This window comes from Procambarus clarkii, chromosome 60 (assembly GCF_040958095.1).
Source record: "Procambarus clarkii isolate CNS0578487 chromosome 60, FALCON_Pclarkii_2.0, whole genome shotgun sequence".
Lineage (NCBI taxonomy): Eukaryota > Metazoa > Arthropoda > Malacostraca > Decapoda > Cambaridae > Procambarus > Procambarus clarkii.
The window spans coordinates 30203644-30225948 of NC_091209.1; the positions used below are offsets into that span (position 1 = coordinate 30203644).

General features: G+C 45.5%; 1 protein-coding gene across 1 annotated transcript in view; it reads left to right on the forward strand.

The window, feature by feature from the left end:
* The first annotated feature begins 1316 nt into the window (after nucleotides 1–1316).
* LOC138353938 (proline-rich protein HaeIII subfamily 1-like) overlaps nucleotides 1317–22305 on the forward strand; it is a 61876-nt gene continuing 40887 nt past the window's right edge. Inside the window, exon 1 of the mRNA XM_069307371.1 lies at nucleotides 1317–1492. Within this exon, the coding sequence (XP_069163472.1) occupies nucleotides 1317–1492 (176 nt within the window). The remainder of the gene's footprint in view (nucleotides 1493–22305) is intronic.

Below are 22305 nucleotides of genomic sequence, written 5' to 3' on the forward strand. Positions count from 1 at the left end.
AGGAGAGTGTTAGTTGCTGAGGAGAGTGTTAGTTGCTGAGGAGAGTGTTAGTTGCTGAGGAGAGGGTTAGTTGCTGAGGAGAGGGTTAGTTGCTGAGGAGAGGGTTAGTTGCTGAGGAGAGGGTTACTTGCTGAGGAGAGGGTTACTTGCTGAGGAGAGGGCTAGTTGCTGAAGAGACGGCTAGTTGCTGAGGAGAGGGTTAGTTGCTGAGGAGAGGGTTAGTTGCTGAGGAGAGGGTTAGTTGCTGAGGAGAGGGTTAGTTGCTGAGGAGAGTGTTAGTTGCTGAGGAGAGGGCTAGATGCTGAGGAGAGTGTTAGTTGCTGAGGAGAGTGTTAGTTGCTGAGGAGAGTGTTAGTTGCTGAGGAGAGTGTTAGTTGCTGAGGAGAGTGATAGTTGCTGAGGAGAGTGATAGTTGCTGAGGAGAGGGTTAGTTGCTGAGGAGAGGGCTAGTTGCTGAGGAGAGGGCTAGTTGCTGAGGAGAGGGCTAGTTGCTGAGGAGAGGGGACAGTTGCTGAGGAGAGGGGACAGTTGCTGAGGAGAGGGCTAGATGCTGAGGAGAGGGGACAGTTGCTGAGGAGAGGGCTAGATGCTGAGGAGAGTGTTAGTTGCTGAGGAGAGTGTTAGTTGCTGAGGAGAGTGTTAGTTGCTGAGGAGAGTGTTAGTTGCTGAGGAGAGTGTTAGTTGCTGAGGAGAGGGCTAGTTGCTGAGGAGAGGGTTAGTTGCTGAGGAGAGGGTTAGTTGCTGAGGAGAGGACAAGACACAAAATAGTCAGAGCTGGGACCCCTGGCACAAGTACAGAGCTGGGCCCCGGCTCCCCCCTGCCACAAGTACAGAGCTGGGACCCCTGGCACAAGTACAGAGCTGGGACCCCCTGGCACAAGTGCTGAGCTGGGCCCCGGCTCCCCCCCTGCCACAAGTACAGAGCTGGGACCCCCCCCCCTCCTGCCACAAGTACAGAGCTGGCCCCCCCCCCCTGCCACAAGTACAGAGCTGGGACATCCCCCCTCCTGCCACATGTACAGAGCTGGGCCCCCCCCCCCCTGCCACAAGTACAGAGCTGGGACCCAGCTCTGTACTCAGGGAGGTATATTAGTCTTAGCATCGTGTTGATGCTGAGTTGTCAGGAATAACATTAAACGGATATAGTTTATATAATACTCGAAGGAACATATATAAAATGTACCTATATGACTTGAAGCCTCTACAAGGGTGAAGGGTTACGCTGCTGACCTTAACTTTTCACCACAGCTTTTCACAGACTTATCTGTTCCTTGGAGCCTAATTCCATTACCTCCAGTCGTCAATGATTTATGTAGATGTGCAAGAATTTGTATACACTGTTCCACCCGGCTAAAGCCATTTCTACTCAGCAAAAGTCAGAGAACAAGATCAAGAGCATCGGAGAACTTGGTAGTCATCTCAGAGGCGGAAAGTTTACCTTCACAAATTTTCTTGAGTGTCTCAGAGGCGGAGCGTCGCTCAAGGTCCTGATGTAAGGAGAGTTGTGACCAGAACTTTAGTGCAGATATCTTGGATACTTTCTCTCTCTTGGACAACTATTTTATCCACGGATATTTTTTCTGGTTTTGTGTCATGGGGGAACCTTAAGTGGGTTTCCTGTTATAGTGGGTTGTTAGGCCATTCACCTGGGCTCTAGGAGACTCGTACCCTGGACCCTACGTGTGTGTGAGGCCGAAGCTCTATCGACTGGGCTATTAGTAGGCTTAATAAGGATTTGTTTTTTGTTTCTTTATCCCTATCTATCTGAATTAAAGTAATTTATTACGATTTGGGCAAAATTAATTGAAAATCTCAAAAAATGACAAACATTTAATACTTTTATCAAAAAATAGAAATAATATAGACGTGTGAAGTACCTATGACGCTGTGTTTTTATGAAAATTTAATAGATATGAAATGAAAATTTAAATCAGGTATTAATATTAACTATTTTTTTGTAAGATATGAATTAAAGTGCCAAAAAATTCAGCTCCAAAACCCGTGAACAATAATACCTCTCCTTATATAAACAACTCTGTATACACTATGTAATGACTCGTATTTAATTTACATGGTAATGTTGTATGATTTCATAATAAAAAAATTAAAACAAAATTTGATATTCATCACATCTCAACTGTTGCTGACATTTGACTCATGTCACTCAGGTAAATCAACATTTAATTAAAAGAACTTTGTTCTCGACAATTTATTTTTATAAAGCTATAATTCTAGGATTTTTTTTTGTACTATAAATAGCGGCAATTTGTAATAATAACCCCCTTCCCCGCTCAGCTCGTTGTTGCCGTGAGGGGGCTTAGTGGGCGGCTGCCGGAGTGTGATGCTCCTTGGGACAGTCCTCTGTCCTTTTCTAGCCTTGTGCTCCTGCTGCCGTCCTCTCCAATTATGCTGAGCACCTTTTCCTTCTGTTTTGTTTTTCTCCCCCCTCTTCTCCTATCTGCTTGTCGTTTCCTGCCGACCTTTTGCTGTTCTGGTTCTTCCCTTGGGCTTCTTCTATTTTGACGCCCGGGTGCTTGAGGAGGCATACTCTTGCACCCGTAGAACTGTAGTACCCGACGTCTCAAGCGAGGGGAACCTTTTATTGTCAATCCCCCTTTCGTCACTGAACCCGATCTCGACGGACTGTCGGTTCTTAAGGTGGCGTTTGTGGGGCGTATACTCACGACGCACCCCTAGGGGGCCCCGGCATGATTGTCGATACCTTCTTGTTGGGTGTCCTGCCTCTAATTGTGGCTCCATGGTGTGTGTGGGGGCACATTCGTGAATGAATATTCCTTTTCGTAGCGATGATAATCTCTGTTTCGTCTGTTTCTGCTTTACCTTCTCAGGCTCGTGGGGTGGGCGACCAAGTCTCCGAGTTGGTCCGTGTTGGAAGACCGGGCTCTGTGGCCTCCGCTGGATTGGGCCCCGACCTTGCTCCTCCTTTGGCCTCTCTGACTCCTTCCCTTGGCTCCCCTCCCTCCTCTGGGGTTGGGTCGAGCCCCAAGCCCCCAGTGGTGACTACCTCGTCCCCTGGCGCGGCTCCATCTCTAGTTGTAACTACTGCGCCTTTTAACCCCTCTCTCTCTGGGGGTTTTCACCACCGTCCTCGTCACGGCCGCCCTCGCTCGATTCCTTCCCGTTCTGCTACCTATCAAGCCTTGTTTGGTCCCGCTTCGTGGGCCAAATATTTTGATCTCCCTCTTGATTCTGCGCCTCCTGACGATTTCTCCCTCCATCGACATCTCGTTGAATCCGTGGATGCCTCCGTTACTTTCAACCCCACAAGTCTCGGTACACGTGTCGTTGCTGCTCCTTCTCAGGATGCTGCTTCCCGCTTGGCTGCCTTATCCTGCCCTGGCGAGACCCCTGTTCGGGTCTCGAAGAACGCTCAGTTGAATGCCAGTGTTGGCACTATTCTACTCCCGCCCCATGTTGCTGGAGGTTTGGGCATTGGGCCCTCCGCTGCTCCGGGACTGACTGTCTCTGTCCTTTGTGTGGTGGCGAAGGTCACTCTAAGTCAGAGTGCACTTCTCCCCAGGCTCGTTGCCTCAACTGCCCATCCTACCTCCTCCCGTGCGTGTATCCATTACAAGCTTGAGGCAGCCGTCCTCAACTTGAAGCACCGGGAGCGTTTATCTTTTCCTGAGGCAAGACGCCAGGTTCGCTGGCTCCCGCCTTATGCTAATATCTCTTATGCTCGCGTGTTGCGCTCTTCCTCTCCTCGTCCTTCCCACCTTCCTCAGACTCACAACCGTTTCCGGGCCTTGGACCCTGATACGCCCACTGCCCCTCCTCTGTTCCTTTGGGTTCTCTCCCGAAGGATCCACCTCCTGGTCCTCTGTCTGGGGTTCCCCTTCTTTCTACCCGGTCTGTCATGTCTCCTGTGTCTTCTTCCTCGTCTCCCTCTGATCCTCCTTCCCATCCTTCTTCTCCATCTATTGACTCTCCCCGCCGCCTGTCAGTGCGGGCTGATGTCCATCGCTCTCCAAATGGCCGTCATGTGTGCTCTCGTTCAGCTTCTCCTGTTGAGACGCTAGAATCCGTTGCCCAGTTCGTGGTTGCTGGGACACCAGTCTCTTTAAGTCAGAAGCGTAAGCCTGGCTCCTCTCCTTCCTCCTCCCCGGCGGGCAAGAAGGTTCACTTTCTTCCTCGGCCCCTACTTTTGCCTCTCTCGCTCCTTCCCCTCCCATTTCGGTGGTTGCGCCCCCTGTTCCTGCTATGGAGGTTTCTTTAGCCCCCGCATCCCTCTCGGTTGCTGCCCTTGCTGAGGTGCGCTCCCCTCTTTCTACCCCCCCTCTTCCTGCTGCTGTCCTTCACTGCTCCCCTCCATTGTCTCCTCCTCTTCCTCCTCCGGACCCCGCCCGCCCACCTCTGGTCTGTTTCTCCCGCCTCCTTCCCTCCGTCTTTGCTCAGTTTACCCATGCACCGTAACCCTGATCCCGACCCTGATATTCTTTAACGTGCTATGTTGCTCTTTCGCCTTTGTTTCTTCCTTGTTCTCTGTTGTCCTTTCCCTTCTCGTCGATGTCTATTCTTCAATGGAACGTTCAAAGTTATTACGCCAATTTCCTCGAACTCCAACTTCTGATTTCGCGGTTTTCGCTCCTTTGTGTCTGTCTCCAGGAGCCGATGGTTGGTGCTCGTCCTGGTCGTTTTCGGGTGGCTATTCCTTTCTCTCCCCCCCCCCCAGCCGTTGCTGGGGCTCCTAATTGTTCTGCTCTCTTGATTCGTGCTGATGTTCCCTTTGTTCCTTTACTTTTTCCTTCGCCTCTCCATTGTTCTGCTGCTCGTATCTTTGTGGGGAAATGGTACACAGTTTGTTCCATTTATCTCCCTCCGAGTGTCCCGCTTTCTCTTCCTGCTTTGAAACACCTACTGGACTCCTTGCCGGAGCCTGTGCTCCTGCTGGGTGATTTAAATTGTCGTCATTCTCTTGGGGGATGTTCTGACGAATACCCGAGGTCGCTTCTTGAGCCGTTTCTCCTCTTCTTCTTCCCTGTCTCTCTGAATTCTGGTGAGCCCACTCATTTGGACTCTCGGACTCGCACCCTTTCCTGTCTTCATCTTTCTCTCTGCTCTTCTTCTCTTTACTTAGATTTCACGTGGCAGGTTCTTGATGACCTCCATGGCAGTGATCATTTCCCCCATCCTTGTTTCTTTTTCTCTTTTCGCCTTCCTCTCTTTCCCTAGGTGGCAGTTTTGCTAAAGCGGACTGGACAATATTTACCCTCAGTGCTGCTCTCTCTGACCTCTCCCTTCTGGCTCTCTCTCGCGCTCTCCTCCTCTTTCATGACACTGTCTTCAACGCTGCCCTCGCGCTTTATTCCTCGCTCTTCCTCTCGGGGTCCACGGAAGTGCGTTCCCTGGTGGAATGCGGACTGTGCTCGGGCTGTCCGCTGTAAGCGTGCAGCCTGGAAGAGGCACTGCCATAGGTAGACGACCGATTCTTTTCTTTTCTTTCGGAAAGCGAGTGCGGTGGCCCGTAGGGCCATCCGTACGGCTAAACGTGAATGTTGGGCATCTTATGTCTCAACAATTACGTCCGAAACTCCTCTGCGCCCAAATCTGGAAGCGTATCCGCAAGATAATGGGTAAGGGTTCGTTCCCAATGTTTCACCGGTCCTTCATCTCCATGATACTCTTGTGGCGACCCGTTGGCCGATCGCTTCCGTACTGGGTTCCCACTTTTCTTTGTTAGCTCTGGTCTTCATCTTCCCCAATCTTCCTTCTTCGTAAACCTGCCCTTGAGTCTCGTCCTTTAGATTTCTGCACTCGTCTTCAGCTTCCCTATAATGATCTCTTCTCTCTCTCTGAACTTCGTTCTGCCCTGGCCCTCTGCGGTTCTATGGCGGCGGACTCCGATGGTATTCATTACGAGATGCTTCGCCATCTCCCTCCGTGCACGTCTCAGTATTTACTGAGTCTGTATAATCGGATCTGGGAGTCGTCGTCAGTCCCTGAGGACTGGCTCGATGCCGTAGTCCTCCCTGTTCGCAAACCGGGGTTTCTGGGTACTTCCCCTAAGGACTTTCGCCCTATTGCTCTCACAGTTGTGTCTGCAAACTCTTTGAACGTATGGTTACGTTCGTCTGATGTGGTTCCTGGAACACCATCACCTCTCCCCTTCTCAATTTGGTTTCCGCAAGTGCCGCAGCACGACAGATGTCCTGGTGAACTTGGAGGTCTATATTCGTTCTGCTTTTGCTGCGAAGACCTCCGTTGTTGCCGTCCTTTTTGACCTGGAAAAGGCTTACTACACCACTTGGCGATATCATATTCTATCTCAACTTCATTCTTTTGGCCTTCGTGGTCATCTCCCTCTCTTCTCCGCAGCTTCCTCTCTCGTGGTTCCTTTCGGGTGCGCCTTGGTACCGCTCTCTCTGCCTCTTTTCAGCAATACGAAGGTGTGCCCCAGGGTAGTGTTCTGAGCACTACTCTTTTTCTGGTTGCCCTCAATGGTCTTCTTTCCTCTCTTCCTTCAGGTGTCTTCTCCGCTCTCTATGTCGATGATCTTACCTTTGCTGTCAGGGTGATGATTCGCCCTCTCCTTCAGCGCCGGCTTCAACTTGCAATTGATGCGTGTCGCTTTGGGCCACCGATCATAGCTTCAAGTTTTCTACTTCTAAGACTTGTGCCATGACTTTTACGCGGAAACGGGTCGTTCGTCGTCCCTCTTTGTCGCTTTATGGTCATCCCCTTGAGTACAAAGATTCCGTAAAGCTTATGGGGTTATTCCTTGACACTCGTTTGTCTTGGTCTCCCCATATCTCTTACCTCCGTGTTGAGTGCTTCTAAGGCCCTTACCCTCCTTCGAGTCTTGTCCCATACTTCTTGGGGGAAGATAGGCGCACTCTCCTTGCTTTACATTCCTCTCTCGTCCTGTCTAAGCTCGATTATGGTTGCCCTGCTTACTCGTCTGCTTCTCCTTCTACTCTTCGCCGTCTTGATGCTTTGCACCATACTGGGTTGCGCCTCAGTTCTGGTGCCTTTCGATCGACTCCCGTCCTTAGCTTGTATGTTGACACTGGCTTCCTGTCTCTCCAAGACCCCCGTGATCGCTACTGTCTTCGCTATCTTGCGCGGTCCTTACAACATCCTTCCTCTCGCCTCTGTCGTGCTTTAACTTTTACCCCTCCTGCGGTTCCTGTTCCTCTTTACCACCTCCCTCTTTCTGTCCGGTTATCTCGCCTACAAGACTCTCTTTCCGTTCATATTTCTAATGTTTCTCTTCGTGTTGTTCCTTCTTTGCCCCCGTGGAGGGTCCCTCTTCCGCGGTTTTGTACTTCCTTGACCCGTATCACTAAAGCTTTTACCCCCTCCTACGGTTCTAAAACGCCTTTTCCTTGAGCACTTTTCTTCTCACTCCCGCTCCGTTTCTGTCTTCACCGATCGGTCTAAGTTTGCGGACGGTGTTGGCTACTCTGTTGTTTTTCCTGATCGCACTTATATGTGTCGCTTACCTCCGGAGACTAGCATCTTTACAGCGGAGCTTTATGCTATTCTCTATGCTCTTCGTCTCCTGCTTTCTTGTTGTCAGTCTTCCTTTGTAGTTGTTGTTGACTCGTAGTGCCCTCATGGCTCTCGGGTCCTTTAATCTGGTCCATCCAGTAGTTGTCGAGATCCAACATTGGCTGTTTCTTGTTCACAGTAAATTGAAGTCGGTTGAGTTTTGTTGGGTTCCCAGCCAACAGTTGGGTTGGTGTGTCTTTAAATGAGCGTGCGGATGCTGTTGCCAAGGAAGCTGTCCGCTCTTGTCCCATCTCTCGTAAAGGTATTCCGTATTCCGACTTTTACCCGGTTATCCATTCCTCAGTCCTTACCCGTTGGCAGGCTTCTTGGTTGTCTGTTACTGGTAACAAACTACGTACTCTTAAATGTTGTGTTTCCTCGTGGCCGTCCTCCTGCCACCGTAACCGGCGGTGGGAAACAGCTCTGGCGAGGTTGCGTATTGGCCATACCCGCTTAACCCATGGTCACTTGATGGAGCGCCGCCCTGCTCCTTATTGTCCTAGTTGCATTGTACCTCTTACGGTCGTGCATGTCCTGACTTCCAGGACGAGCGTGTGTCTTGCTTTCCGATGCTTCATCTTGCGATGCTTTCGTCTTGCTTCACCTGTCCCTCAATAGAATTCTTGGTGACTCGGATACTTTGATATCGTTCGCTTTATGCGTTTTTGTTCTCGTATTGGCATCCTTGGTGATATTTAGCGCCCTCTGATTATTCTGCACATTTGATGGTGCTACATAGCCTTCCCGGTTTGGTGCCTTCTTTTGATAATTACTTACTTGTAATTATAATTCGTCAAGCTGCAGACGCTTTGATTCTTTCCTCCAGTCAAACTCTATAATATATTATTAGATGTGTATAAATGGGATAAATTTGATGGTATAAATTTCTTATACCATCAATCATACAAGGGAAACAGTATATACTTGTGTATAAACCATCAAGTTATACATAATATGAAAATATTAGTGATCATAGTTTACTATGAACATTAATTAGTTCAGTGTGTCAGCAAATAATGTCACTGATCATCCAGATCATTCATTACATGAATGTCATCATTTGGAATGATATAATGTTATCATATTTAAACATGCCCACAGTATAATGGAATATATTTAGTGAAATGAGTTTGTTCCCAATTTTCCAGGTAAGCATTATTGATCTCTCTCTCTCTCTCTGTGTGTGTGTGTGTGTGTACTCACCTAGTTGTACTCACCTATGCAGGCGATGAGTCACAATAACGTGGCTGAAGTATGTTGACCAGACCACACACTAGAAATTGTAGGGACGACGACGTTTCGGTCCGTCCTGGACCATTCTCAAGTCGATTGTGATGAGGACAGGTAGGGACAGGCATTAAATAGGCAAGAGAGAGCTGAGGAGGAAAGTCAGGTGTAGGGGATAGTAGTAATGAGAACTGCAGCAGGCCTATTGGCCCATACGAGGCTGCTCCTATTATAACCACCGAAGGAGATAGTAATAGGAATAAGAAGAGGATAGCAAGGGTGACAATGAACAGAAAAAGGGAGAAGAGAGAAAGAAAGGGAAAGAGAAAGATAGAAATGGAAGGGGGAAAGCTTATGTTAAGTCACGTTTGTTTGAAAGATTAGAGCATTTGAGTATATACTGTGAAAGGGAAGAGTCCACAGCAACAAAGCCAGGACTCAAGTTCATGTTGGGTACTTTGTTAATAAGAGCCGATTCTACAAGACGGCGTCTGTGTAGAGTAGAGGCAGGAAAGATTATTTTGGAGGAAGACCAATCAATGGGATGATTAGAATCCCTTACATGGCAGAAGAGAGCATTGTTAGTGTCTGCAGACATAACACTTCTCTTGTGTTCTTTAAGTCTGTCATTCAGTGTACGGCCAGTTTCGCCAAAGTATTGGAGAGGACAAGATGAACAGGAAATAGAGTAGACACCAGCAGCATTAGAAGCAGGAGGAGCAGTGTGAACTAGATTGCTACGAAGTGTGTTAGTTTGTCGAAAGGCGAGTTTAATGTCAAGAGGACGAAAGGTATTGGTAAAAGTTTTGAGTTCAGATATGAAGGGAAGGCATAGTACAGTGCTACTAGTGTTGGAAGCAGGTTTAGGATGAAAGAAATTCGTTTAGCTTGAGAGTGGGCACAGTTGATGAAATGCAAAGGATAACCAAGGCGAGAGAATGATTTGTAGATAAAGGCAATTTCAGAATCAAGAAACTGAGGGTCGCTGATGCGTAGAGCGCGGAGGAAGAGAGAGACGAGGACACTTTTCTTAACAGAAAGAGGATGGTAGGAAAAGAAGTGAATGTACATGCCACTATGCATGGGTTTACGGTAGACAGAGAAAGAGAACCCAGACACAGAGCTGTGAACATGAACATCAAGAAAAGGAAGGAGGGAATTAGATTCCCACTCAACTTTGAAATGGATAGAAGGAGCCAGATTGTTAAGAGAGGCGAGGAAAGGCTGGAAAAGATTAAGGTCATGAGGCCATAAAGCAAAAATGTCATCAACATAGCGAAGCCAGAGAGAGGGACGAGTATCAATAAAAGGAAGAAGAACAGTTTCGAAGTATTCCATGTAGAAATTAGCAAGAACAGGGGAGAGAGGGGAACCCATAGCGACACCGAAAGTTTGAGTGTAATATTTACCGTTGAAAGAGAAAGAGTTAGATTCAACACAGAGTCTAATGAGATCGAGGAAAACGTCAGTGGGAAGTGGGAGAGGAAGGAGACCATCTGACGCCTTCTGTCTGAGGAAAGAGAGAACGTCATCGAGCGGAACATTAGTGAACAGAGAGTCGACATCAAGACTAAGCATTTTACAAGAGGGTTGCAGGCGCAGTCTTTCTATGAAGTCCTGAGAGTGACGAAGGTGGGCAGGGGGAAAAAGTGCCAAGGTAAGGTGTCAGGGTTTTAGCGAGCCAGGAGGCAAGAGGATAGCTGATAGAGCCCCGTGAAGAAATGATAGGACGAAGAGGAACACCAGGTTTATGAGTCTTAGGAAGACCATAGAAATAAGGAAGAGAAGGGCAGATGACACGGAAACGTTTAATGAGATCAAAGTCAGGAGGGCAACGACTAGAGAGCTGTCTTAGTTTGCGGTTAAAGGAAGTTTTGAGGCGATCCAAAGGGTTAGGAGTCAGAGGAGCATAAGTGTGAGAGTCGGAGAGCAAGACATCTGACTTTCGGAGGTAGTCCTCACGGTCAAGGACAACCACCGAATTGCTTTTGTCTGAAGGAAGGATAAGAATAGAGTTGTTAGATTTCAGGGAGGCAAGGGCAAGCTGGAAGCGACGAGGAAGGTGGTTATTTTTAGAAAACAAGCTGTCAAGAACGGGATAAGGGCCCCTCTAAAGGCAGACAGGTCCGAAAGAGTACTAGAGTTAGAATTGACAAACCTGTCAAAGGAACTAATGAGAATCAATGCCACAGCGTGGGCCAGGGGAAGTAGCAAAAGACAGACCAAGACCAAGAAGTTCTTGCTGGTGCTTAGAAAGAGAGTAGGACGAAAGGTTGGTAACACAGTCAGAGAGAGAGTATTTGGCCCAAGGACTGTTGGAGATCAGGCGTTGAAGTTTGTTGTGTAGTGTGGAGGAGTGGTGGGAAGAGGAGACGTGAGCAGTGTCAAATGCAATTGGAAAAATGATATTGCATAGATCACTGGGAAGAGCAGAGGACAGAAAGCGTTGCTGTTGACGAACAGCAAGAAAAGCCTCGTCAACTTGCAAGGAGGTGGCATGAATAAGTTCTTGAAGAAGAAGGCGGGCATGTTTAGGGAAAGGAGATCCCGAAGTGTTGAACTGGAGAAAGTGAGATAAAGAATGAGGGAGAACTTGCTCAGCAAGACAGTCTTTAAGAAACCTGAGCTGGTTCTTTCGACGCTTGGCGGCAAGAAGGGAGGATTCAAAGGCGCGAAAAGGCCGTTTGAAGGAAGGTAGAGCATCAAAGAAAATTAAACAGAGTAAGACGCGTACGTGTGGTATCCATATGCAGGCGATGAGTCACAATAACGTGGCTGAAGTATGTTGACCAGACCACACACTAGAAATTGTAGGGACGACGACGTTTCGGTCCGTCCTGGACCATTCTCAAGTCGATTGTGATGAGGACAGGTAGGGACAGGCATTAAATAGGCAAGAGAGAGCTGAGGAGGAAAGTCAGGTGTAGGGGATAGTAGTAATGAGAACTGCAGCAGGCCTATTGGCCCATACGGGGCAGCTCCTATTATAACCACCGAAGGAGATAGTAATAGGAATAAGAAGAGGATAGCAAGGGAGACAATGAACAGAAAAAGGGAGAAGAGAGAAAGAAAGGGAAAGAGAAAGAAATAAATGGAAGGGGGAAAGCTTATGTTAAGTCACGTTTGTTAGAAAGATTAGAGCATTTGAGTATATACTGTGAAAGGAAGAGTCCACAGCAACAAAGCCAGGACTCAAGTTCATGTTGGGTACTTGTTAATAAGAGCCGATTCTACAAGACGGCGTCTGTGTAGAGTAGAGGCAGGAAAGATTATTTGGAGGAAGACCAATCAATGGGATGATTAGAATCCCTCACATGGCAGAAGAGAGCATTGTTAGTGTCTGCAGACATAACACTTCTCTTGTGTTCTTTAAGTCTGTCATTCAGTGTACGGCCAGTTTCGCCAAAGTATTGGAGAGGACAAGATGAACAGGAAATAGAGTAGACACCAGCAGCATTAGAAGCAGGAGGAGCAGTGTGAACTAGATTGCTACGAAGTGTGTTAGTTTGTCGAAAGGCGAGTTTAATGTCAAGAGGACGAAAGGTATTGGTAAAAGTTTTGAGTTCAGATATGAAGGGAAGGCATAGTACAGTGCTACTAGTGTTGGAAGCAGGTTTAGGATGAAAGAAATTTCGTTTAGCTTGAGAGTGGGCACAGTTGATGAAATGCAAAGGATAACCAAGGCGAGAGAATGATTTGTAGATAAAGGCAATTTCAGAATCAAGAAACTGAGGGTCGCTGATGCGTAGAGCGCGGAGTACTAGGTACTAGGTTGTACTCACCTAGTTGTGTTTGCGGGGGTTGAGCTCTGGCTCTTTGGTCCCGCCTCTCAACCGTCAATCAACAGGTGTACAGATTCCTGAGCCTATTGGGCTCTATCATATCTACACTTGAAACTGTGTATGGAGTCAGCCTCCACCACAATCACCCCCTAATGCATTCCATTTGTCAACCACTCTGACACTAAAAAAGTTCTTTCTAATATCTCTGTGGCTCATTTGGGCACTCAGTTTCCACCTGTGTCCCCTTGTGCGTGTTCCCCTTATGTTAAATAGACTGTCTTTATCTACCCTATCAATTCCTTCAGAATCTTGAATGTGGTGATCATGTCCCCCCTAACTCTTCTGTCTTCCAGCGAAGTGAGGTTTAATTCCCGTAGTCTCTCCTCGTAGCTCATACCTCTCAGCTCGGGTACTAGTCTGGTGGCAAATCTTTGAACCTTTTCCAGTTTAGTCTTATCCTTGACTAGATATGGACTCCATGCTGGGGCTGCATACTCCAGGATTGGCCTGATATATGTGGTATACAAGGTTCTGAATGATTTCTTTACACAAATTTCTGAATGCCGTTCGTATGTTGGCCAGCCTGGCATATGCCGCTGATGTTATCCACTTGATATGTGCTGCAGGAGACAGGTCTGGCGTGATATCAACCCCCAAGTCTTTTCCTTCTCTGACTCCTGAAGAATTTCCTCTCCCAGATGATACCTTGTATGTGGCCTCCTGCTCCCTACACCTATCTTCATTACATTACATTTGGTTGGGTTAAACTCTAACAACCATTTGTTTGACCATTCCTTCAGCTTGTCTAGGTCTTGTTGAAGCCTCAAACAGTCCTGTGTGTGTGTGTGTGTGTGTGTTTCAGTGGCGATACAGGGTTGAACAGTAGGATATCCAAACTGGCATAAAAATATCAAAATAGTTCGGGGAATTCAATTCTTATGACAAATCACTCCAAGAAAATATGAAAAAGCTTTTAGAAATATTTAGAAATACTTTCAAATTAAGTTTGAAAGTTCCAGAATGTAAGGTTCTGAGCCAAGTTGAAAAATAAAATACTTACCAATCATAATTAGTGAGAATATTTAGTGAAAGGTACAATGCATAAATAAACGGAATATAGAAAATAAAATATTGTGATTTATTGTTAGAAGTATTAGCAAAAATATATCCAAATAAGCGTAAATAAGGCTGGGTATACCTCACTCACCATGAGGTATACCCTCCAGCTTCTCGGTGTATACACGTTAAAAGTTTACTTTAGTCTTGTCTTATGTCCATAAGTAAAGTCTTCTTGGCGGCCAGTCAGTAAGTACCTGAGGTAGACTAACTCTCCAGAGGTTGATAGGCCTTAAGCCCAAAGCCAAGCCAACATATAATATCATGTTCCAGCTTTATCTCTGTGGCTCATAATATATCATGCAGTTTTGGTCCCAGTACTATAGTTAGGACATATAATAGATAGGACATGCAATAGACAGGACATATAATAGATAGGACATATAATAGATAGGACATCTATTGTGATTTATTGTTAGAAGTATTAGCAAAAAAATGGGCGGGACCAAAGAGACAAGGCTCAACCCCCGCAAGCACAATTAGGTGAGTACATATAATAGTTAGGACATATAATACTTAGGGCATATAATATATAGGACATATAATAGATAGGACATATACTAGATAAGACATATAATAGATAAGACATATAATAGATAAGACATATAATAGATAAGACATATAAGATAGGACATATAACATATAACAGATAGGACATAAATTCACTTGCAGGCGTATAGAGAAGGATGCGACTATTAATCTCTGGCTCTAAAACTATTCCTCACTAAGAGGTGAAAGAAGGACAATTTACATATTGTATAAAGAGGGAAGGGATATGCTGGATATGATTAAAGTATACTGGTGGATGAAAGAGTATAATGATGGTAATATGATTAATGTTTCAAACAGAACAACACAAAATACAACACGAAACAATGGATATAAAGTGGATAAGTTTAGATTTAGGAAAGACCTGGGTAAATACTGGTTTTGAAACAGGATATATGTGTTTATTTCCGAAACAAACTGCGGATTATATAATAGATGTGGCATCGCTTGAATTGTTTCAAGCGTAGGTAGGACATATTGACTCAGTTTGCGTGGATGTAAATATGAGATGTATGAACAAATCCACAAGGGCCGTGACGAGGGTTCGAACCTACGTCCGAGAGGATCCCAGACGCTGCCTTAATCGACTGAGCTACGACATGGTAAAAGGCATGATTCTTTTACCATGTCGTGGCTGAGTCGATTAAGGCAGCGTCTGGGAAATCTCTCGGACGAAGGTTCGAACCCACGTCACGGCCCTTGTGGATTTGTTCATTTGATTCATCAAGCTATTGTGATTTCTGTGTGTAAAGAACTGTTTGGTTTAGGTCAATTGGCCGTCTGCAGACTCCCCATATTTTTATGTTCCCAATATTACAGTAATATTTAAACTTTTGAGAAATTTATGTTTCATTAAATCACTCTTGTAACGACAGAATTAATTTGATCCATATTTCGCAACCTTCATTATTTTGCAATCTTTTAACATTACCAACCCAATATATCTTAACTTATCTAGTATATTCCCAAATTACTTTAAAACCCTGACCCCCAGTTGAGATATATGTATCTTAATACATATTACATTAAAGCTTACTCGATATACAAAGTTTGGAATAAACATCTAGTTATATAAATAACACTAACATCAAAATTAATAAATGTAATATAATTATATAATTTCCTCTGACACTTTACGCCATAACTCACGCACTTAATTCCCTCATCACACTAATAATTAACTACCCACGTCAATTACACGTGTAACGTGTAAAATAATAATTACTGTTAAACACAATTACTGTATCATGACTGTTCTCGCTAAATAATAACAACTTAGACCTGTGAGTACACATGTGACTAAGAGGAATACCTGTAGTGTTAACAGAGCCGGAGCCACATGTGTGGACCTTCAGAGTGCCTGCTGGTGCCATCACCCTGGCAGCTGCTAGTGTGGCAGGCAACTGGTGCCATCACCCTGGCAGCTGCTAGTGTGGCAGGCAGCTGGTGCCATCACCCTGGCAGCTGCTAGTGTGGCTGGCAGCTGGTGCCATAACCCTGGCAGCTGCTAGTGTGGCAGGCAACTGGTGCCATCACCCTGGCAGCTGCTAGTGTGGCTGGCAACTGGTGCCATCACTCTGGCAGCTGCTAGTGTGGCTGGCAACTGGTGCCATCACTCTGGCAGCTGCTAGTGTGGCAGGCAACTGGTGCCATCACTCTGGCAGCTGCTAGTGTGGCAGGCCACTGGTGCCATCACCCTGGCAGCTGCTAGTGTGGCTGGCAACTGGTGCCATCACCCTGGCAGCTGCTAGTGTGGCTGGCAACTGGTGCCATCACCCTGGCAGCTGCTAGTGTGGCAGGCAACTGGTGCCATCACCCTAGCAGCTGCTAGTGTGGCAGGCAACTGGTGCCATCACTCTGGCAGCTGCTAGTGTGGCAGGCAACTGGTGCCATCACCCTGGCAGCTGCTAGTGTGGCAGGCAACTGGTGCCATCACCCTGGCACCTGCTAGTGTGGCTGGCAACTGGTGCCATCACCCTGGCAGCTGCTAGTGTGGCTGGCAACTGGTGCCATCACCCTGGCAGCTGCTAGTGTGGCTGGCAACTGGTGCCATCACCCTGGCAGCTGCTAGTGTGGCTGGCAACTGGTGCCATCACTCTGGCAGCTGCTAGTGTGGCTGGCAACTGGTGCCATCACCCTGGCAGCTGCTAGTGTGGCTGGCAGCTGGTGCCATCACCCTGGCAGCTGCTAGTGTGGCTGGCAACTGGTGCCATCACCCTGGCAGCTGCTAGTGTGGCAGGCAACTGGTGCCATCACCCTGGCAGCTGCTAGTGTGGCAGGCAACTGGTGCCATTACCCTGGCAGCTGCTAGTGTGGCTGGCAACTGGTGCCATCACCCTGGCAGCTACTAGTGTGGCTGGCACGCAGTAGCCACACCACACAGCCACACCACACAGCCACACCCCACAGTCACGCCCCACAGTCACACCACACCCCACAGTCACGCCCCTCAGTCACACCACACCCCACAGTCACGCCCCACAGTCACACCACACAGCCACACCCCACAGCCACACCACACAGTCACACCACACAGCCTACACACCACAGCCACACCACACAGCCACACCACAGTCACACCACACAGTCACACCACACAGCCTACACACAGGGCACTAACAGCACTCTGACCAGCCACGAGGCCCCATACAGCGGAAGTTATGCTCTCAGTCACACTCTTAACCTACAAATAATGCGACACTATGGTAATTATCCGCACATAAAATATTCCACACTGGAAAAACACAATTTATGATTGGCAGCAAAGTTCGGCCGCTTCTCGTCCTAAACCCTCCCACTTTCCGTACGCGACTGACCTGTCTACTACGCATCTAGATAGATAATACATATGTATTAAACTACCGTCTTCAATGTTAGAAATAAGTTTGACAAATGTAGAATAATATTTCCCAGTTTAACAGTTATTAATGTGGGAACCGACCTGTGAGATTTATATTTATTTAATTTATATGAATTTATATAGAATTTATATTTATGTTAATTTGTATACTTCGATAGCAATTTGTATGTTGTTAAGTGGACTGTATTTCTGCAATAATCTCACAAATCGATCCACTGCACATTAGGGAGGGGGGGTTATATTGAATTTATATATGTGCAGCCAATCAAACTACAGTATTAAACTACATATATTGTTAAACATTGAAGAGGTTCCTTATCTTATTGTACAGCAGGCCTTAGTCCACCAGGTATAACTAGGATGTAGACACCAAATTTTCCTCGTGTGAGGTAGCTTCCATCACCCTGGTAACTGATACACAAAGCATGCTTCCTCGTCTTGACCTGTCAAAAGGGCGCTAGCTGTAAAGCCAGAATTCTAATATATGACAGCTATATCAGAGAAAACACTGTACAAGGAACCATAAAGACCTAGGCTTCATTACCTTTTATTAAGAGGCAGTTCGTATTCTAACCGGATCGCCCCTATCTAATGACATTAATGGCCATAAATTGTCAGGAGACATATTTTCCCTGCTCTCTCGTGCACTGAATTAAGTACGAAATTGCATAGTGCACCAGTGATGTGCACCGTGATTCCACTTTCTGAATATAACTTTTCCACAGTCGTGTTGGGTGTCGTTGGACAGCCCATGACATTTGCTAGCCATTGATGTCATTCTGATCGCTGTATCAGGTCTGTGAAGGAAATTACAGGAGGGAGTTGATTTCAGAGAAATTTTTGTACCAGTCAAGTGTAGAGAGGGAGGTATGGGGGGTTAACGGCCGTAGACCACCCCCCCCTATCACGTGTCCACCTCGTGTGAGAGGGGGTAGCGTCATGGGGCAGGTGCGGGAGTGGCTGAGGGTCTGGGGCCTCAGAAATGCTGAACCGTGATTGGCCAAGACGCTGAGGGGTACCGCATTTTACCCCCAGGCATGATGTTGGCGGGAAAGACATTCTTACCTTGGACGTTGCACCCTGACGACGTGTTTCCCGTGCTAGGCCAAGCATCGGGAAATACCGCCTGCAACGTTACCAAAGTCACGCCTACATCTTGCTATCTTTCCGTGTGCCGTGCGTAAGAATCCGGTAATCGGAAAGGGGCTTGTATCGAGCCGTGTGAACTTGTCATCTAGCCGCGTAATTGTGGGACGCCATCTTAGAGGAACTGGACTGAGTGAGGTGGTAATTATCGGGCTACAAAAACGACATCCGCCGTCCATCGTATCTGTGCTTGAAGATACTGCTGTGAGACGTGCTAGAAAAGGTTTCAGTGTGATGAGAGGAACCTTAAATGTTATAGTTCTGAGGAACAGTGAAGGACTCCATCTCGGGTCTCGTGTACCGTGTAACACCGTGTGCCGTCGTATCCTGGGGTACCATGTCAAGTGGAAGGGGCGTGGTACCGCATTCCTGCTGTTGTGCGCAACCTTGGCTGCCTGTGCCGGGGTGTCTGCGCCATCCTGGTCTCTGTGTGTGTGTAGAGCTAACCCCGTGGTCTAGGACCCTGTGCTCCACCTGACCACGTGTAGGAAGTGAGGACGCCTACGTCATCATCCAGCAGCAGCAGTGGGAGTGTGATTGACGTGTATGTGTGAGTGAAAGAGGGGCGCCACATCATTGATGTAAGTACACTGTTTCCGTTTGGGTAATAAAACTCTGAAGCTGGGTTCGCCCCCAGTGTTCCCTCTGTCCTCTGTCCCTGGGACCACCTGGGGAGGTGAATGGGAATTGGAGACGTGTGAGTTTGTCATCAAGTTGAGGATTGGGCCCAACTGGGATTTATGACGTGTGTGAAGACACCTAGTGACACATTCAGAGATAGAGTAAAGTGAGTTATTTACTGCTATTTTTCTATGTTCCGTGTATGTATTCGCTGTAATTTGATTCCCTTTTTCAGCAGTGAAAAGTGGTAACAGGGAGATTCCCCTTGGTTATATATTTTACTGTTGTGTTGTGGTAAAGTGTGAATTATTGGTGGATAATTTACTGGGGGAAGTCATTTACAAGTTTTGCCGTGAGTGGCAAGGATGTACTGTGTTGTACCGTGTGTAAACCGTAGACAAGTTTGACCTTGGTGGAAGGCGTTGTGTACTGTGAAGGATTCCGTGAGAATTAAAGTCAGTTAACGTCACCGGGGGTCACGATTTACTTAACGAGGTCACTTGTTCGTTGAACATTGTTGTGATTAACGTAGGGACGTGTAAAGGCAACAGTCACAGTGAAGTTCACGCAGTGGAGGAATTGTCAAGTGAAGACTAACGTAGTGTTAACGATTTAACGAGCTGTCGTTAATTGAGTGATTAAAGTAAGGGGTTGACGGTCTGTTATGATCGGAGTCAATTGCGCTGTAATTAAGCTGTTGTAATTCGTTGGACTGATCAGATCTGTCTGCGGACAGAGTGATTAAGCACTCGTAGCTAATTAAAGATAATTAGTAATCGCCACTTAGTGAATTCACCAGGTGTTGATGTTGTTGTTTACATGGAGTGTGTTGTAACCTTGTGTGTGGTACAGTAGTCTACCCTCGTTAAGGTAATTTTGTCGTAAGACCGGAAGTGAACTGTCAGTTGAGAGACAGTAGGCTTTGTCAATACTCGTCTGTATTAATAGGCTGTTGTATTCAGTAATTAATTGGGAATTACTCACCGAATGCTTGACTTTCAAGTTGATGTAATTAATTGATTTACGAGTTATTGATGCCATTTAAGTGTCGTTGAGACACGTGTGTGTTAACGTAATTGTTTAAATTCAATTAGAGTAACTTTCGTTTTGATTGTCCTGAGAGACAAGTGTTAACGTAAGATTTTTTTTTATAAGGGGTTATCATTCTTGGATTAACCACCTTGTTACTTGGTACCTCGTTGTGGGCAGTGAGCGCCAGTCAAGTTTTGTGATTATAGTATTGGTCTCCGTGAAGCCGTGACAATATTGATTGCGAGCTTGCGTCACCAGTGGGCACCACTTTGTTCAGTTAGTGTCATTGTTCAGTCAGCGACGACGGGATAAGGATACCGTGGGTCCATCAGGCTGTTGATTAGCTGTTCGTTAATGTGCCACTGGAGTGACAGTAAAGTAACGTAAATTCACTGTGTAGTAGTTTTAGTTCTTGTTTTGTGAATAAATTGTTGTGTTATAGAAACGGTCGTTTACGTCAAACCTTCCAATATTACTGCCCCACATTTTATGTTCTGCAACGCTTTGCCTGCTTATGTTCATATTAAGTCTGTATCTAAAGCTCGAGTCCATTGCACAGCACCACACTTCTATAAATAAGAGGTGAGAATCCGTCGGCTACCCTTTATTAGTTTGTTAACTAGGAGGAGCCAGCGACCTAAGTGACAGGTGTTACCCGTGTGGTGTAACCTGGCGGTTTGCTCCCGCGGTCCTATGATCTTAGGCTTTAAGATTAAATATCTGCCACTGGCAGCTCTTGCTGTTTAAGGTCTGCCTCTCTTGCGAGGTAGTTGCGATTAACGTAACATCCATAGGACTCAATTCTTTTGATAACCTGTCAAAGAAAAAATCTCACATAAATGATAGATAAATGGGTTTCGGCAGAACACTTAACTTGTATTGTTGACAGCGTGTTGATGATGGTACACCTTTGGTTTCCATAACACTTCGTCCAAGTAAAATTAACAGGAGCCGAATTGCTCCCGTGAGCCTCTGGTTTAAGTACTATAACAATGGCTGACCACTCCCTCACAACTGACCCTACTGGCCTACATTGTCCAGATGACAGTAAGTGATAGAAGGGTCACATTTACTCTATTTTAATATTGATAATTAAGTTAATTTATATGAAATGTTTTATGATGATAAAGTCCAAAGACTAATGTATTTAAGAACAATTCCCACCATAATAGGTGGTGAATTTATAATAGTATGTGGTAATGATATCCCGTTTTCTATAGACGGAAAATTCCACTACAAGTTACATTTTCTATGGGTTAACTTGTTTATACAATGCAGCAATATTATCTGCCTGTATGAATATATATTAGTTAATGGTGTCGGATTTTCCGACAATTAATGCTTTGTTCAATATTTTAGAATAATACAAATTATTTGCATCAGTTAATTACGTTAACTGAAGACGTTTGTTATATATATATATATATATATATATATATATATATATATATATATATATATATATATATATATATATATATATATATATATATATATATATGTGTGTGTGTGTGTGTGTGTATATCACGAAAATAAACACGTGATTAAAAATGTGACAATGTCAGACCACGGAGGAAAAAATGAAACAGGAATTTCCTTAAGTACTTTCGTATATTAATACATCTTCAGAAGGAGTGATTTTACAGATCGAGTGATGGGTATAAATAGGCAGGAGAGAGTGGTGAAGTGAGGTGAGGTACAATACTTGGACAACGCAGACGGCCCATTGGCCCATCTGATGCAGCCAATTGGCCCATCTGATGTAGCCCAATGGCCCATCTGATACAGCAAACATACAAGCACAATACATAGATAATTATAGCATAAAATGGTAAATATATACAATGAATTAGTGAGACAAATGTGTTCCAATGATCCTACTTAAATCGCCCTTTAACTGATCTATTAAAAATGGATCTAAGTTATATAGACCACTGCTAATATTCAAATTACTTTCTTTTGTGATCTGTATCAAAGCAGATTCAATTATGTTTCTGTTATAGGTGCTTTTACAATTTGTTATTGAAGAAGCACTCTCCCAATCAATTTGGTGAGCATTTTCTGACACTCCATCTGAAGATGTATTAATATACGAAAGTACTTAAGGAAATTCCTGTTTCATTTTTTCCTCCGTGGTCTGACATTGTCATATATATATATATATATATATATATATATATATATATATATATATATATATATATATATATATATATATATATATATATATATATATATATATATATAAATCAGGTCACTTCAGACCAGGTTAGTAAAATAAAGTCTATGACATTATGTCAGCCGCGCAAGAGGTAAATATTGTAGTTAAAGTTCTGTGGAAATCAAGTCCACTACGGGCTCACCATAGTCCGTGCTGCTTGGAACTTTTTGTTCCCAGCAGTTGAATCTTAAGTAACGAGTAATAAGAGTGTCACTCTTTATGTCCCCGTGAGTGTCACT